At 36.4% G+C, this 18,743-nt stretch overlaps 1 protein-coding gene across 3 annotated transcripts; it reads left to right on the forward strand.

The window, feature by feature from the left end:
- Positions 1-5,884: 5,884 nt before the first annotated feature.
- On the forward strand, positions 5,885-18,686 carry LOC121742695 (syndetin-like). Of its 3 annotated transcripts, none has more exons than XM_042135924.1 (25): positions 5,886-6,371; positions 7,298-7,462; positions 8,182-8,256; positions 8,667-8,745; positions 9,419-9,483; positions 9,764-9,853; positions 10,367-10,456; positions 10,607-10,693; positions 10,955-11,038; positions 11,631-11,750; positions 12,556-12,587; positions 12,710-12,842; positions 12,954-13,475; positions 13,829-14,358; positions 14,439-14,502; positions 14,643-14,745; positions 14,876-15,051; positions 15,489-15,614; positions 15,859-15,929; positions 16,430-16,492; positions 17,492-17,564; positions 17,677-17,796; positions 17,875-17,952; positions 18,263-18,313; positions 18,387-18,686. In XM_042135924.1, the coding sequence occupies exons 1-25, from the start codon at positions 6,126-6,128 to the stop codon at positions 18,486-18,488; spliced, it is 3,345 nt and encodes a 1,114-aa protein (XP_041991858.1). In that variant the 5' UTR covers positions 5,886-6,125; the 3' UTR covers positions 18,489-18,686. The 3 variants fall into 3 exon arrangements, with proteins under 3 accessions (XP_041991866.1, XP_041991858.1, XP_041991875.1); XM_042135941.1 differs by having other exon boundaries at positions 6,235-6,371; positions 7,238-7,462; XM_042135932.1 differs by lacking the exon at positions 7,298-7,462 and having other exon boundaries at positions 5,885-6,371.
- Positions 18,687-18,743: the final 57 nt, after the last annotated feature.

Here is an 18,743-nt window from a genome sequence, read left to right on the forward strand (position 1 = left end):
TTTCGTGGTTTCTTTAATTGAGTAGTACTCCCTCCTTCCCACAAGAAATGCATTTTCTAATTTAGGAAACACTTTGCTTTCTAATGAGGTGATACTCATTATCCACTAATAATACTTTATTTACATTTTCTCTCTACCTCTTCCCTTACTTTATTAATTTTGTATTAAAACTCATGCCGAACCCAAAATGTATTTTTATTTGGGGACGGAGGGAGTATGTTGTTGGGAAGACAAGTAAAAAATGCAAAACGATGTCCCTTACCATGGGGCAGCTTGTCCCACCGGGATGGGATGGTAAGGGACACCCGTTGCAAGTATAACATCCCACCGGGACGGCACGGGACGGACGCCCCTTGACAGAGGGCTTAGCCCTATCTGACGAGATGGCGTGCCGGGTGATGTGGCGCTCACTGGTCGCACAGTGATGCCCACTCACCCTCCCGTGAGTAGACGTCGATTTTATTACTTTTTTCTAAATTGGGAAAATTTTGAAAAAAATAAAAAAAAGGGAATTCCCCAAATATTACCTTTTTTTAAACTTATTTTTTTTTCACTTTTTAATATGTGATTCATCCATAAATCATCTATGAATGTTCCATTCATCATCCATTTTTTCGCATCAAAATATTATCTTTTGCTCTTTCTTCTCTATAAAAATTTCATTTGCATTCTTAATTGAAGTATGTCTAGAGGCAAGGAACGAGATGGATGAAACCAAGCGAACCCCCAAGTCCCAACCTTCCATGGCTCTTTTAACGGGAATGTTCCTCGCTGCTATAGTGGTCGACACTTCATGTGCGACACGGTCAGACGAGTGACACATCACCAAACAATTGCATCCCTCATGCCTCGTTAGAACTGATAGAAATTCATGGGTTCAATCCTAAAACCAATTGGTGATAAGAGGAGAGGCCCATGAGACTTATATAGTGGATTAAGCTCTTTGTGTACAAAGATGTGTGATATTATTATATTCATTTTTATGTTTCAATTGTCAACATCCCCCCTCAAACACTTCAAGGTGAATCTTGGAGGGGTTGGACTTTTTTATGATCGATTGGACAATCGGCCAATTTATTTTTGATCGGTTGGTCCACTGGCCCAAATCCACAGTCGACGACCCGCTCTGATACCATGATAGAAATCCATGGGTTCCATCCTAAAACCAATTGATGATAAGAGGAGAGACCCATGAGACTTATATAGTGGATTAAGCTCTTTGTGTAAAAAAATGTGAGATATTATTATATTCATTTTTATGTTTCAATTGCCAAGAACATGCCGTTGCCACTGCCGTCGTAAGAACAAAATTTTTTATAGTTCTTTATTTTTAGAATTTTAATTATGTAATTTTTGAATTATGTAATGAAGTGTTATTAATAAAATGTTTTTCTATTAATTGCATATAAATTTGACTGTTGAGAGATGCCACGTGTGATGAGTATCCATTTTGGCTTTTCATTAGAGCATCCACAATGGTCTAGGACCTCCCATAGCCCTCACATAGCCTTCACACTGCCACATCATCAGCACTAAAATTCTCCTGCCACATCAGCTTGCCACATCAACTGGACATTGAATAGCCCTCACATAGCCTTCCCACTACCTATCCACATCACTAATAACAATTATATAATTTAATTTACAATCGTATCAACATACGGAATTTAATTTACGAGACAAATACGGGGAAATTCGAATAATACTATTAAAATTTAAAAAGTACATTAATTTTTTTTAAAAAGTACAATAATTTAAAAAAAAGTACAATAATTAAAAAGTACAATTAAAAAAGTAAAAAAAAAATCACTCCTCGCCGCCGTCCTCGTCTCCGTCGTCGCCCAGCCCTTCTTCACCGTCGTCGCCGCCGCCTCTGTCGCCACCTACGTCGCGGCTATTCCCGCCGGTCTCCCTCCTCATCGCCTCCAATTCTTCACGCTGGCTCTGGAGCAATACACGAAGATAATCCTTCACCTCGGGGTCCACCGCCGATTGGAAGTCGGCTAAGGTCTTCACCATTTGAGCGCGCGTTTGTTGGCGCGCCAAGAATTTGAGCTCCTCGGTAGACCTGCCGAGGGGGGATGCCGAATGGACCCCCTGGGAACTCGGGGTGCCCGCCCTCGCAACCTGTTGCGCCCGCCTTTGGCCAACCGGGCGAGGTCGGCGACCGAACGAACGAGGGGTCGGGACCTCCTGGGCCGTCTCGGGGAGGTCTGTCGAACCACCACTGATGCCGCTATAATCTCCGGTATAGTTCAGTTTCTGCTTCTTCGGCCAGCCAGCGTCGACACCTGCCCGGAATTTCTCCGACTCGTTGAGCACAACGTAGCAGTTCCAGTAGGTGAACTCATAGTACTTCTTTTGCGGATCGGGGTAGGCTCTCTCCGCAATCCTCCTGCAGTCTTCCTCTGTTTGGCCACTGGTCTGCATGCGGAGGGCGTTGGCCTACAAACCCAAAAATCGAGAGACGCCAGACCTGATTCGGTCCCAGCACTTCCGGCACTCCTCCCTGGTGCGCGGTCTCCCTTCAGGGCAAAATGCCCTGTAGGCTGCGGCTATCTTGGCCCACAAGTTGACGATCCTCTGGTTGTTCGAAACGAGAGGATCGTCGCAGACACTCACCCACGCCTTGGCAAGTGCAACGTTCTCCGCGTCCGTCCACTTCCTCCGGACCCGGCTATCCTCCTCCGGCTGCGACGACTCGCCGACCTTCTTAGCCTTGCCCTTCTTCTTACCCCGCCCTACTCCCTGGCTTTGAATGAGAGTTTCTGGAACCTCGTTAATATCAAAACCCAAGGTCTCCGTATACTGTGCATCCGTTGGGGTCGATGTGTGCGAAGAACTGGTGGAAAAATCAAAAGTCGGCCGATAGGCGTTGTCCCCCCCGGGCGTCCCCTGCGGCGGTGGCTGCATCCCGGGTGCCCACCCCGGCATCATCTGCATAGGGGGCTGCATTCCGGGTGCCCACCCCGGCATCATCTGCTGCCACGGGTACATGTTGTAGTACCCGGTCATCGGAGGCCAACCACCTCCCCCAGGAGCCGGGGAAGTCTGGGACCCTACCCCGGGAGTCGGGGGAGTCTGAGACCCTATCCCGGGAGTCGGGGGAGTCTGAGACCATCCCACGGGAGTCACTGGAGTTCCTGCGTAGTTGTTCTCCATTGCTCGTTATTGCTCTTGTACAGAAAGAAAGATACAGAGAGTACTCGTTAAAACAAGTGGTGCGAATGAAAATGACGTCCAAAGCGCGTATATATAGTGTTTTCGAAAAAAAAATTAAAAATTAAATTCTGACCCCGGTCTGACGCCGATCCGGGGCCTACAATGGTTCCATGAGGATCGGCGTTAGAACCGGCGTCACCACACGAATCGGCATGGGTACGCCGAAATTGACGCCGATTTCGCCGACACCGGTCGCAATGGTTCGGCGTCAGAACCGGCGTCGGTGAAAAATCGGCGTCGCGGTTTTGACGCCTCCATTGCTGATGCTCTTATATTTGAGTGGACAAGTCAAACAGTTTGAGTTTCAGAATGCTTAAACTTTTACCATTGCTATAATCCAAACGTTTGAATCCATTTTGAATTAAGAATTTCACTAAAACACCATGATGGCTGAATTATGACTTTGCAACCAATGACATTTAATACTTTCTTACGTAGCAAATGAAACATAAATGAGTACAACACGAGAAATGAGAAATTATATGAAAATGAGTACAATAAATAAAATTATTTTAATTTGGTATAATACGGCGTCATCTTCACTGGTTATACCGTGACATCTATACTAAACTAAAGTGCAAGTTTGATGAAAAGTCCTTAATACCCTTTTTGGAGGGGAAATGGAATGATGAGGTGTCTTCTATTCAAAAATAATTTTTTTAAGGCAAAAACAATTGGACAAATAATAGCCCAATAAAATGCTAACTTCTTGAAGAAGTGTTAAAACACATTTAAATAGTGCACTACCATTAAATTTTTCTTATAATTAAGTTATTAAATTTATATATTAATTAGCCTTATATTTGAGTTAAATTAGAATTGTGCTAGAGAGTTTAGTTTGCCTTCCATTTATTTAGGTTAAAATGGAGATTTAATCATTTATTGCAATACTTTTTAATAAAAGAGTAGTGTAAATTCCCACATTATTCAAAACAAACAAGATGCATAAAATATTATCATTACTTTAAGTGATAGTAGTAATTTACTTTTTATACGTATATGTGGCAGGAAGTAAGAAATTTATTCTTTCGAATATAAAAAATTCATTTAGTCTTTGGAAATGTATATCAAGTTATGCTATGGTCAGAAATTAAAAGAAAGAAATAAACAGTCAACTAAAATGTGATTATTGGATAATACAAATTTTCTAACTTGACTTCTCAAAGAAGTTTTAAATTTATATGATTTTAATTATTCATATATTTAATGTGGATATGTTTAATATTCCATATATTTTTTTCAAATTAATTTTTTATAAATTAAGATATTAAATTTATATATTAATTTACCTTTTATTTGGATTAATGACTTGCATAGCACTTTCAATAAACATCTTTACTCACACATATTTTCTTTATTTGTATATCTTATTCTAATTAATTCATACTCTTTGATCATTAGCACGCATCTTATTTTTGTCATTAATTTTATTATTTTTACTTCACTTAGATTATAAAATATAATTGCATAAATGTTTCATTCACTGGGGAGTAGTAAATTCTTCATTTTGAGTGAGACAAGATAAGTACATTTATGTTTTTTAAATCTCCATGTTTCTTTCGATTCTTATTTTCTATATATTTATTATATTTTATATTCATTATTTGAAACTCTTATGTCCCGTACATAGCTCGGGTGTTAATACTAGTTTGCCTATAATGTGATACTGTCCCTTGAGTCATGTGTCAAAATCTTGTTTGATTGTACATAGTTTGACAACTTTATAGACAAATTTTAATTGAATTGAGTATTTTAAAAGCAAACACTCATTTTTAACATGACTGACAATCATTTTATCATTTTGAGGGAACATCATTTTTGGTATACGAACTTTGGCAAAGTATCATTTTAGGTCCGTGAACTTTGAGTTAGTATCATTTGAAGTACTTTTTACTATTTTCAAGTTTTTTGGACGAAAATACCCTCAATACTTTAAAGTGTATATATTTTTAATAAATTTATCATATACTCATAATTTTTTATAAATATCTTTACAATATATTTTTGACAAATTTTTTAAATATAATTTGACCTTAAATATTATCACTTAATTTTGTGACATGCAAGTAAAATTGCTTCTTCAATTTTTTATATTAATTTTTTAAAATTGAATAAAGAACTTTTCTTTAATAATAAAAAATTGAATAAAGATCCTTTCTTGTATGTCACAAAATTAAATGATAATATTGAAGGTCAAATTATATTTAGAAAATTTGTCAAAAATATATTGTAAAGATATTTATAAAAAGATCTTTATTCAATTTTTTATTATTAAAGAAAGTTCTTTATTCAATTAAAAAAAAAATTAATATAAAAAATTGAAGAAGCAATTTTACTTGCATGTCACAAAATTAAGTGATAATATTTAAGGTCAAATTATATTTAGAAAATTTATCAAAAATATATTGTAAAGATATTTATAAAAAAATATGAGTATATGATAAATTTATTAAAAATATATACAGTTTAAGGTATTGAGGGTATTTTCGTCCAAAAAAAACTAAAAAATAGTAAAAAGTACCTTAAATGATACTAACTCAAAATTCACGGACCTAATATGATACTTTAATAAAGTTTGTGGACCAAAAATGAGGTTCCCTCTATTATTTCTGTGCATGTTACATGAAAAAAGTGAATTTTGTTTGGGTGCAGTTGCAGTGAGTTTTTCTTCCATCAGTATTAATGAACTTTTAAGATCCATCGCTGAAAAGTCTTGACAATCAATCCAAAGTAAACTCATCCTCTAATTCAATCAACAACGACATAATTTCCTCTCTCTGCGCGCACACACACACACACACAGTAACTGCGAGCACCATTGCGCGATTACATGATCTCCGATCTGATCTGGTTGCAATGACGCGGCGCGATTCAGTCCACAGCGGCGGCGGGGCGTAATTGAGATGCAGTCGGGCGACAATCCACCCACACTTCCGTTTCCACTAAGTCCATTGCTGCTATTGAATGCCGCTGCCGGCGATTTCGGAGAGGGAGGGTTTGAGTTGTCGCGATATTTGTTCCTAGGATCGCTGCTCTTCTCGCGAGAAGCAGGCGGCATGGACTTGTCGAAAGTCGGGGAGAAGATCTTTAGTTCAGTTCGCTCCGCGCGCTCAATTGGCCTCCTGCCTTCCCCATCCGATCGTCCTGAGGTAGTGGGAATTTTGCTGCACCGAGCAGCCTCAGCTGAGCTGATAATTGTGGTGCTGATAGATTGTATCGTGACAATATGTGTGTTGCATTGTGAATACGCTCTGTAAAGTTAAATTATTTTGTGGCAGCTTGATTGTGGAGTTTGAGGTTACTCGATCTAAGAGATGTTTATAAACTCAGTAAAAGTTCCTTTTTTTGTTGACGAGTTTGTATTTGTTGCGGTAGGCATAGTGATCCTGGAGCAGAATTTAGTAATTCATGTTTCTTTCAATGTCCGGCCTTATAGGTAACTTTCAAAGATGGCTTAGGTATTCAATAAACTGCTCGAACATTGATGTTTTATTTACTCAACGTCATTGTTTGTAGCTGCTGAAATTTTGGTTTGTCTCTATAATGAAATTTATGTCATGTTTGTGCACTGATGGTCATATTGGGGGCTTTTTAGTTGATCAAATGAGCGGTTTTTGAAGTACTTATTAAGATTGTTCAAGATAGATGAGTTAAAATTTGCAGATAAGGTTAATGTCTGGAATTCACTGTATATCTGATTGAAGTTGTCATAAGACCATATCTATCATAAGGCAATCGATTTGATTGTCTTTATTCAGTTATAGCCGAGGCTTGCTGCTACTTCTCTTTCCTTTATACTATAATGTTGAAAATGTCTAATATCATCTTCCAATAGGTTGATATGATCTTTGATGCCTTCTATTGTTTCAATTTCCTGAAGAAACAATGAAAGTGGAAGATGAGTAAAAAATGCAACACCATGATTAATGTGCAAGGAAAAAAGTGAATCTGCAGAGTGTTACCACACTAAACAAACTGATTTTGTAATTTCAATAACTATTTCCTTTTCATTCAGGTTGATCTGGAATTGTCAGAGTTATCGCTGACTTTGTAAATGCAACTATTCTAAAAACAGGTTCCAGCACGAGCAGCAGCAGCTGCAGCTGTGGCCCGTATTCTTGCTGGACTACCTCCACATCAAAGACATAATTTTTCAATCTCCGATGAACTGAGTTTCATGTATGGGAGCAGACCTCAAGGTCAAGCTGTAGATGAGCTCGAGAAAGAATTCTATGAGGAGGTTGTTTACTATATTTGTTTAGTGGCAGCATTAATTTTTCGTGTCTCTATATGAATAAACAAGGCAAGGAGACACATTGAGGTCAAATGATGTCCATAAGCAGTTTAGTGCTTTGTATATGTGGGTAATTACAACTTCAATGAGTATGTAAATGTAATTGATCGTTACATGGTAGAACAAGCTTTGGCTTTGGCTTCGTCAATATTGTAGGCGGTGCCTGATTTAAAAATTTAAGTTAACCATCTAACTATACAAGTATTCAATGACATACAATACACAGAGGAAAGCTCTTGGAATATGATCGTCGTGTCTTCCAAATTGTTATGTATTATCGGAAATGGAAATGGAAGCGGCATCTCTTAGCTTTTCTTCCAAACATGTTGCTTTTTCTGTTCAATACGGTGTTAACATAGTACTATATTTTAATGCTACTATTATAATAAATGCTTTTGTGTATCTATCTGCGTTTATCTGAAAACCATGGAATATGATCGTCGTGTCTTCCAAATTGTTATGTATTATCGGAAATGGAAATGGAAATGGAAGTGTCATCTCTTAGCTTTTCTTCCAAATATGTTGCTTTTTCTGTTTAATACGGTGTTAACATAGTACTATATTTTAATGCTACTATTATAATAAATGCTTTTGTGTATCTATCTGTGTTTATCTGAAAACCATGAATTAACAGAAACTGCTGTGGATATTCCTTTTTTTTTCAGGAGTTTGATCCTGTTAGACACATTTTAGAGCAAATCCCCTCTGAAGAAAATGAACCAGCATATTTTGAGGAACAGGTCTTATTCTTTATTGACCTCTTTCTTCTCTCCATCATGTATGTGGCATTGTTGTTACCTTTGATTTGCTTAATGTAACATCAACATCTGTTCTCATGGTCCTATTTGTTTTCTTGTTGATATTCATTTTTATTCTACACATTTCCAGTTTTTCTTTGTTTTCGTTGCATTTATCAGCTGCCCTTATTTCTAGTTATTTACTTTTCTGTCTCATCTATGTATGCCGCTAGTTGTCTTTTGTTTATACCTAGATCCATTGAGTACTCTCAACAAGCTATCTCCCTCTGTTCCTTTATCAAGTTTTAGGAGGACGGGGCTGGTGTTGCTGCTTCGTAATTATGCTTCCATTTAAACCAAAATAAACATCTTACCGCTATTTACAGATCATTCTACATTGCATTCTTTTATAGGCTGCTCTTCGATTAGCACAACTGGATAGAATTTCCGAGAGCTTGTCGCGCCATGTAATGGAACATCATGAACAAATGGGTGAGTTTCCTACTTCCCTGTTCTAGTCCTCTTAAGTTTCCTGGAATGTAGGAAAGTTCTTCTACAGAAACCAGCATGGCTACACCTTATATTTGTTTAGTGTATGTGAAGTAGTCTACCTTGCTAGATAACTTTAAATTCCTCTAATATCTTTAGTATCTACTCTTTTGAGCAAACTCTTCAAAAGGTGTAACTGGGTTCTGTTGACTCTCCCCTCTTGTTATGCAAACCCTGTGGTAATCATTGTCATACAAGGATCCTTCTAGGATACTTGAAAATAAGGATCTTTAAGCTATTGTATAGTGTATAGTGTATACTGTATACTCAAATCATTCTCTTTTAGGTACCGACATACGTCAGAAATGGCATAAACTTCTTTATTGCAATTGCCATTTTCCACTCGGGATTGGATTAGCTATCACTTTCTAGTCTATATTTTTATCCCGCATGTTTATCTTGCATAAGTGTGTTGCTTATTTGGATCCCACCTTTCAAATCTCATATCCTTGAATTGAATCTAACAGAATCAGTTGCTAACTGATTTGGTCGCACCCAATTTTCTACTTCGGTGACTTGGTCACAGTTTGTACATGCCCCTTAATTATAGTTTTTTGCTTATATGAAAAATCTAGTGTGTCTGAATTCCTACATTCTGGTAATATACTTGTTTCAGTAAATGGGATGAATCTGGTCCGAGAGTTGGAGAAGGACTTGAAGATTGCAAATGTCATCTGCATGGTAAGCAGGTGAATTTTTACCATTTAACTGCAAGTGATTACAGAGTAGTGTAACCTTTTGAACTTGCTGATAGATCTGATTAGCATTGCTGAACTCATACTTTAATGGTTGTCTGTGCTAAACTGCTTAAGCCTTTAAGATGTGGAAAACAAGTGGATGCCTATTTTTTCCCCATTTCTCCAAAGTTCCATATTTGAAATTAGGATTATTGAACATCTTCAGATGATAGTTTCCCCGGAAAGCCAAGGTTGTCACCTTGTGTCCTCTTTCATTATTGCAGAATGGGCGAAGACACCTTACCTCTTCAAGGAATGAGGTATCTAGGGATCTAATTGTTACAGAAAATTCGAAGAAAAAGCAAGTGCTACTGGTAATCTGCTCACCCGAAAGTTTTGGTTGATTATTCCAATCTGTTTTCTATTGGTTCCCTTCCCATCCAAGCCTTGCAGGCAAAGCTTATGGGCAGGTCCTCTAATGGCATCAAGAAAATGCTTTACAGTAGACTTTCATATGTGAAATTGATGTTAATGTTTACCTAAGAATTAAGATACTGAACATGAAATACTTATTTGGGCAAAATTGTTGATCAGATTTGTCAAGTAGCATTACAATGAATTTCTCATTCATTTTTTTTCTTTCGTTGACTATTATAACATTTACTTCACTTCAGCTATCTTAGGGCAAGAAAATGAATTTTGTATTCTTATTGTATATATCTTTGTATTACTATTCCATGCTTAGGGGCAGGTTCTGTTTGTGATTCTGATTGGAACTAAGTTAGTAACAAGTCAATAATGTTTTTATTTTCTATTAATCCCATAGCCAACTTTGATTGTGCTAAGGCCATTATTTTACTACCTATATAATTTATTGCAACTTGCAGGGCATGCTTCCCATCTTGTCTGAGCTTCGTCATGCAGTGGGCTTGCAAGTGGCTCTTGATACTTGTGCTGAGGAGAGGAATTTCTCTAAGGTGCTAGTAATACATTTGCATTATGATTATAGAGGAGTCTTTTCAGTTCTTTATTTGTTTTTTCATCATCTTCTGCTGTTAATTTTGCTTCGTATGCATATTTTGGTATGCATGAATATTCTTTCTAAATGCTTACCTTCACATTCTCAGGCTTTCCAAGTACTGCCAGAGTATTTACAACTTTTAGATAGTTTATCAGACCTTTCGGCTGTGCAAGAGATGAGCCTTGATGTTGAGGTGAACTGAACATGCAAATACATAAAAGAAACTTGCCTTTTATTTATTCATCATTGGTGTTTGTGCTTCTTTATGTGTACATTTATGTTTATCTTTGGTTAACTTCTATAGTTTCTTACAGTGTGTGATAGTGTTCTGCTTTTATTTTAATAATAATAATATATTATTGTTATTATTATTATTATTATTATTATTATTATTATTTTATGTCCCGGGTTTCATTTAATTGGAAACAATGATTGAGTAACTAATATGGTGCAGGTTTGGTTGGGGAAGACTCTTCAGAAGTTGGATTCACTTCTATTAGAAGTGTGCCAGGACTTCAAAGAGGATGGCTATCTCACTGTTAGTTCCAGATCAGCTTTACATAATATGAAGAGCTAGTCATAAAGTCCTACTTGCTTCCTCATGTTTGTAGATTACTATTGTAATATATGAATACATATTATTCATAATTCCTGATTTTATGCGAAATATATATCCGTTGGTCATCTTTATCTGTTATGATGCACATACTTTTCTTTCTTTTCATTATTGGTTGATGATGACAAAGCATCCCTAAGTCATATTCACGATAAAAAGACAAAATTAAGATCATAAGTTTTATAGAAGAGCATACTCAACGCTCTCACTTTCGATAGAAATGTGAAGTTTGTTTTAATACGTCAAATGGTAGCTATTACCATTTAAGTAATTCATCCCATGACCCATAGTATTCAGTGAAATCATGTTATGAATTATTGTCCATCTAAATGAATAGGTTCTGAAATTAATAATTGTTTAATCTTTACATATTTCCTGAGAATAGCTGACAAATAAATCTGGTATCCTGATCATCATATGCACTGTTGTTCTCATGTTCATGGCATGAACAAACACTCATTTACTATATGCTAGAGTGTAAAATAAAGTTTGATTTGTTTTCTCAATTCGGCAGGTGATTGATGCATATGCTTTAATTGGCGATGTTCCTGGTCTAGCTGAAAAAATACAGAGCTTCTTCATGCAGGAGGTTCTCTCTGAAAGTCACTCAGCCTTGAAGACCATTCTGCAAGAGGCAAGAAAATTATTTTCATGAGAATCTAATTGCTTGTTATTCAAGTAAGGAGGTGATTGATATGATGGAATGGGATAGGAACAAATGATCATTGGTATATGCATTTTCATTCCTATGATCGATGTCTTGATATCAAGATCACGGTCCCCAATGGAATCACCCTTCGTAAAGTTGAGAGAACTGTCAGTACGTACAAACCCAATGGGTTTGTTATGCCCTTTGAGCTAAAACAATTAATATATTAAAATTAGTTCCAATTTTTTTTTATTGGCAATAATTTTCTTTTATGACATAAGTAATCAATTAAAATTGTAAAGTACGGAGTACTATTATTGATTTTATTGAATATTTTTTTGGAACATAATGAATTATATATATGCCTAACAAAATTGAAATGATTCGGAAGATAATTGTTTAGTATACTAGTAACTATTTTTGAGAAAAATTCATCTTTTGTAGTTAACTATTTAGAGGAACTGATTCCATCAAATATATAATTCTGAAGAAAAAGATAGATAGGCTGCAGCTCTATTATCCATAATAAACTATATTGGCTTGTGCTTGTAGCATGAGTAACATCAAGTCATCTTTGCTACATTACCAGACTGCTAATCTGATCAAGTATACTTTTATGTAACTTTCCAAAAACACTTAACATGGTATATGCCAAAAGAAGCATGCATCTGTATCACTGTTGTTTATAGGAGCCTTATTTTCAACACCCTCAAATGCAATAATTGAGTTGCATACTTTCATAAAACATTAAAAGTTCTTATATGGCTGACACAAATTGCTTGAATAGCAGGACGTTGAAAATCCCAATCCCCAAATTACCAGGTGAGTCAATCTCATCATGTGATTTGGAGTTGGATATATATTGCCTTGGGGTTTATTTTCCTCAGTTTTATGTCAAATGATGTAATATAATACTTTTCTTGGCTGTATTTAAATTTTTCCAGGTTGACATACAGTGATTTGTGCACCCAAATACCGGAGTCAAAGTTTAGGCAGTGTTTACAAGCAACACTAGCTGTTCTCTTTAAGCTGATGTGCTCTTACTACATAATTATCAACTTCAAACTTGAAGATAAAGTAAATAGTTGCTCCCCAACTATATTCTTTTATATTATTTGATATTTTTTTAATAGAATTGAAAGTGTTAGTGAAACATTGACTTTTTAGATGCCCTATTCTTTGTGAAAGGTGTCATCATGCCATAACCCACGTGGTGATGAACATGGTATGCTATCTGGGGTCTCTGAGAGTACTGCCAAAAAAGTTTCTTCTACTTTTCTGGCAGAAGAAGGCTCAGTTACTGCATCAACTGAGAGAGGATCTCGTTTGTCATCAGTGGAAGTAAGTTCGGCATCTGTAACAGATACTGAAGGAACCCATGACGGGGGAAGAGATGATGGAAGTGAAGCATCAAGTAGCGGGTCCCCATGGTTCTTGCTGCGAAAAGATGCTGTGACGTTTGTTTCACTTGCTTTACAAAGAGGATGTAGGAACCTCTGGCAGCTTACCACAAGCCGTATATCAGTTTTGCTGTCATCTTCAGTAGCTTCTTCTACTAGCATTCATCAATTCTTAAGAAACTATGAAGATCTAAGTATATTTGTTTTGGCTGGGGAAGCTTTTTGTGGGACTGAGGCTATTGAGTTTCGCCAGAAGGTTAAATCCATTTGCGAAGGCTATTTTGTTGCATTCCATCGTCAGAGTATTTACGTAAGTCCAACTCTACAAGTGAGAGCATATACACAGGAATACCGGACTGTTTGTCATGCTTCTATGATTTTTTGAATCTTTCATCTTGTCACAATTATGACTAAAGTGTGCCTGGTTAGAAGCATTTATGCTAAATCTATGTTCACCTTCAGCGCAAACATGTGATAGTTGCAAACATACAGGATTGCTTTTCCGAACAGAAATAGAAAGGTCAAAACTGAATTCATGCTAATTGATATGAATGTGAAAATATAGCACTGAAGTAATTTGATAATCTTTTACAATGTGTATTTTGAAATCGAAAGGAAATGTAGGATGGAAACTTGAGACTTAGATCATTATTTGCTTTCCAGGCCTTAAAGATGGTCCTGGAGAGGGAAACTTGGCAGATTTTGCCTCCAGGCACAGTACAAGTAGTTAGTTTTCCAGGACTGGTTGGTGATGGAGCAGCTCTCCTTGTTTCATCTGTCAGTTCTCCCCGTGCAAAATTGCTACATGTCAGTAAATCATTTGGAGTAGCTAGTGGGTCAAAGAAAGGTGGATTTTCATATTGGCTTGAAAATGGCAAGCTGTTTTTGCCAAAAGTGAGTGGCAGTTCTGAGGAGCATTCCAACTCCTTCCAGTCCAATGGTTTGGCCACACAAGGATCAGAAAATACTAATAAGATACCCAGGCAAACTAAATATTCTTCTGATGTTGACACAAACCATGTTAATGGGACTATCCTAGAAGAAGAAAATGAGGATCTCCATGCAGATTTTATTGACGAAGATAGTCAGCTTCCGAGTCGTATTACCAAACCCGGTCATTCAAGGCATAGCTCGTTACGTGGGAACAATGAAGATTCAATGGCACAAACAGGATCCTCCCTCAGCGTCCTGAGGTAAAGATATAAGTTCTTCAAGTATGTGTATAAAATGTTATGGTTCCCATATAAACATTAAGCTCTATTTGCTGAATCAGATCGATGGACAAATATGCACGGTTGATGCAGAAATTAGAGATTGTCAATGTTGAGTTTTATAAGGTAGGCTCCTCTGCTGATGGTTACTTATATCGGCAAAATGCTTTTACTTACATATTTATAGTGATGTCTGTGCCTCGATGTTTTTGCCCTGGTTCTTGTCTTAGGCTTTTCTAGTAATTGTATTTTATTATGTTTCACAGGGAATTTGCCAATTGTTTGAGATCTTTTTCTACTTTGTGTTTGAGACATTCTGTGAGCATAATACTCCAACTACTGCTAAATGCACCAATGGTTCTATTCCTCGTAAGTTTTTTATTTCTTCTTTTGCATTTGATAGAAAATTATATTACAATTATCTTCCAAACAGGACAGGTTTTTCGGCATGTTTCAATAGGTGGCTTCTCCTGAACAAATTTGCTCTTATTTTCCTCAGACAAGGTAAAGACTGCAATAGCAAGAATTTCGCAAGAGTGTGACCAGTGGATAAAACATCAACCAGTATCAACATCTTCGTCATCCTCAACATCTTCAAATCCATCATTCACACATATGGATGTTACCCCTACTAGTCCTCCCAGTCACGTGAACCATTCGTCTTTTGGACTGAAGGTATTATACTAATGGAGTGCTGTCATGTTTCCGTTGATTAGTTTACTACTTTAGGAGGGCAACAAGTCTCTTAGATTAAATTGTACTAGTGCAGGGAAAACATTTATTATACTCTCATGCATCACCTATTCTCCCTTCAGCACTAATTCTTGAAGCTTAATCATATGTTGCCCATCTAAAGGTCTAGGCTGAAAGGAGATGTTAAACCAATAAGTTGATATGCAAGGTTTCTCCTCTGTTTGTCTTCTCAACAGTAATCTTGTACAAACATTCCTCCACATGCATGACATGGTTATGACCATATAACTATTTTTGTGATCTGTAAACTACTGTGCTAAAAGATCCCATTGACACATTATTTTACTGTAAAAAGTACTTTAAGTTGGAGTTGTATTTTTGACTAATATGTGAGTAATTGCATTGACATAATGCTGCAGGAAAGATGTGCTGGGGCTGACACTATATCCCTTGTAGCTCAAATATTGCATAGATCCAAAACGCATCTGCAGTCGATGCTTCCACGCAAATATGGAGCACTAGTTGAGGACTTCTATATTCACATGGTATGTTTTGCATGATTATTTAGGCTAGCATTCTACTCCATTAGGTACCCACTGATATGTGTATTTATTTGAGAATGCAATAGTTTGGTTTCTCCCTTCTTGCTTACTTGTATCTTTTACGAGTTGTTTCTCATCATTATGAAAGTACAACATTCAGATCATGATAATATATAGCCTCTGTAGTTTTTAGTTTCGTGCCCAGAACAGTGCCTTTTGCTGTTGGTTGACTGCTCATCTTTTCCAGGTTGATGCTGTGCCTGATCTTACTCAGCTCATTCATAGAACAACGGCAAAATCGCTACTGCATATCAATGGGTGAGACAAAGAAAAAACAGTTCTTATACTTTAAAGTGATCATCTAATTTATTTTAATTGTTTGTAAGATATCCCTAAGCTGGTCAATGAAATTTCTATACATCTTATAAATCATCAAATATCTCTGATCTCACATTCCTCATCTCAAGATAGTGTATCTTTTTGTCTTATGTTTCATATTATGGTTTTAATTCAAAGAAAGTCTTAAAAGATCTGTTTGAATTTTTTGAATCCTATAAATAAAGCATTGTTTGCACTGGAAGAGTGATTATTGCCGTTATGAAAGGAAAAAGTATAATGGCTTGCTCTGGTTGTGCTGCAACATTCTCCTATCTTGCATATTTTTTTGCTCTTAACTCTTAAACCTATCTCATCTTTGGCGGTGCTGTTATATGTTAAAAACATCTATTGTCTATCTCATGTAGGATATGTTTCCTCTGTTATGAAAGCAGCTTTAGTGTTGCTTAATAGTGGTATTTATTGGATGATGGTTTGAGCAGGTATGCTGATCGCATTGCCAGTGCTAAATGGGAGGTGAAGGAGCTTGGAATGGAGCATAATGGGTAAGTTTTCTCAAAGCAAGCAAATATCTTTAACGTTCCACGTTGTGGATCCATCGACATCGGTTACTTTGTTAGAATTAGAGATTATGATTTTACAGTATATATTATCTACTGATAAAATAGTCATATGAAAGGAATGATAAATGTGTTAATCCTATATTATATGTCAAAGTGAATACCTCCACAATGCAAATGTCAAACCTGAAGTGCACCTCCAATTTTGGTCCCTTACATTTGCCCTAAAATTCTTGTTGGTCATATACATTAAGTTTGTGACTTTTTGGTCCCTAACAGTAACATATTGTTTTGGTACCTTTTTGGTCCCAAACATATTGTTTTGGTCCAAAATAACTATTTTTTGATAAAATTAAAGTCAAAATGTTTGACCAATTTAATAAATTAATTATAATCTAGGACTAAAGTCCAATTTTGGTCCCCTACATTTTAGATAAAATTCTTTTCGGGTCCCAGACATTATGTTTGTGACTTTGTTTGGGACCAAAAGGTACTAAAACAATATGTTAGGGACCAAAAGGTCACAAACTTAATGTATGGGACCAAAAAGAATTTTAAGGCAAATGTAAGGGACTAAAATTGGACTTTAGTCTATTTATAATATTAACAGTATCCGAAGATCACTAGCAAGTCATTATATATATGGAGATAACATCATGAACTATTCTGAATGAAGAAGTGAGACAGAATTAAGAATGAATATGAATGACCACAGCATAATGCAGTTGGTTTCAAGGAATAATTAAACTAATTACTGAAGCATTAGACGGAATTGGATGACAGATTTTGATTCATTAATCATTATAGCTATCTCCTAATGCAGTGCTATAATACATTGTAAAACTTTTGCAAATTCAGTTAAATTTTCGATAGATACATCTTTCCACATTAAATTTCTGTATTTGTGAGCATGATCAGCTATGTGCATTCTTGTGCTTTCACTGTGGTGGTTGAAAAAATAATTGGTATACCTCATGTTATTAGGTATGTTGATTTATTATTGGGTGAATTTAAGCACTACAAAACAAGGATTGCTCATGGGGGTATCCGGCAAGAGGTAATGAATTCCAAATCATTCACTGCTGCTGCCTAAAATCAAAATGGAAACTCTAGTATATTTCTCGTATCCATGTGGATATGCAAAGTCACTGATGTCGGTTCTATACCAGCTTCAAGATCTCCTCCTAGAATATGGAGTTGAAAATGTTGCTGAAACTCTGATCGAGGGCCTATCTAGGGTGAAGAGGTGTACTGATGAAGGACGGGCACTCATGTCGCTGGATCTTCAGGTACCATTTTACTTCCCACTTCCATGATACGATTTATGGTTTGTTTTCCTTATTTGATTTGGAAGACTACTCTTCCAGGTTCTAATAAATGGCCTAAAGCATTTTGTCTCAATCGATGTACAGCCAAAATTGCAGATAGTAGAAACTTTTATCAAGGTAGACAAATATATTCATCCTTTAAATATAGATACAGAGGGTCGTGATAAAATGCAAACTCTAAATATTGTACAAACTCCAAACTATGACTCTTAAAAAATGTCAACAGATGACAAATTAACAGCAACAAAAAATGTCAACACAACATCAACCGTTGACATTTTTTGTTGCTATTATTTGGTCATCTGTTGACATTTTATAACGGTCCAGATCATAGTTTGAAGTTTGTATAATATTTAGTGTTTGCATTTGATTACGATATATCTGTGTTGAGTTTCCAACCACTTAGCCGTTGTCACTTTATACGCAGGCATACTACCTTCCAGAAACCGAATATGTCCACTGGTCGCGTGCTCATCCGGTATAAAATCTTAGCTTATTATGAGTGTAACTAAATGGGTCTGATGAATCCAAATATGCTTTTGATTGTGCAGGAATATAGTAAGAGTCAAATAGTGGGGCTTATCAACCTGGTGGCAACCATGAAAGGCTGGAAAAGAAAAACCAGGTTGGAGATCTTAGAGAAGATAGAATGATGTTACGTTTTCGGTGTTGTATTCCTTGAAAAATTGCAAGTCTTTTTCACGAATTTTTGTATTTATATATATGATCGATTTAGTTAGTGTAACTAAACACTACACAATTTTTATAGGATCCAATTGAGGTTGTATATGTGTAATATATTTTCTGCCTTACCAATGGTAAGTAACTAAGGATTTGTATATTTGGATCAAGACTAGGCCCAGTTGATAAGAGGCTTGAGTTCATATCCTTTCGAAAGTAGGCCCATT

Source organism: Salvia splendens, chromosome 1, assembly GCF_004379255.2.
Source record: "Salvia splendens isolate huo1 chromosome 1, SspV2, whole genome shotgun sequence".
NCBI lineage: Eukaryota > Viridiplantae > Streptophyta > Magnoliopsida > Lamiales > Lamiaceae > Salvia > Salvia splendens.

Excerpts from the sequence above, each read along its gene's own strand:
- LOC121742695 (XM_042135924.1), top strand. The coding sequence starts at position 6,126 with ATGCAGTCGGGCGACAATCCACCCACACTTCCGTTTCCACTAAGTCCA. Across the intron at positions 9,854-10,366 it reads AGAAAAAGCAAGTGCTACTG|GGCATGCTTCCCATCTTGTC; the intron begins GTAATCTGCTCA and ends TGCAACTTGCAG. Across the intron at positions 17,953-18,262 it reads TAGTAGAAACTTTTATCAAG|GCATACTACCTTCCAGAAAC; the intron begins GTAGACAAATAT and ends CTTTATACGCAG.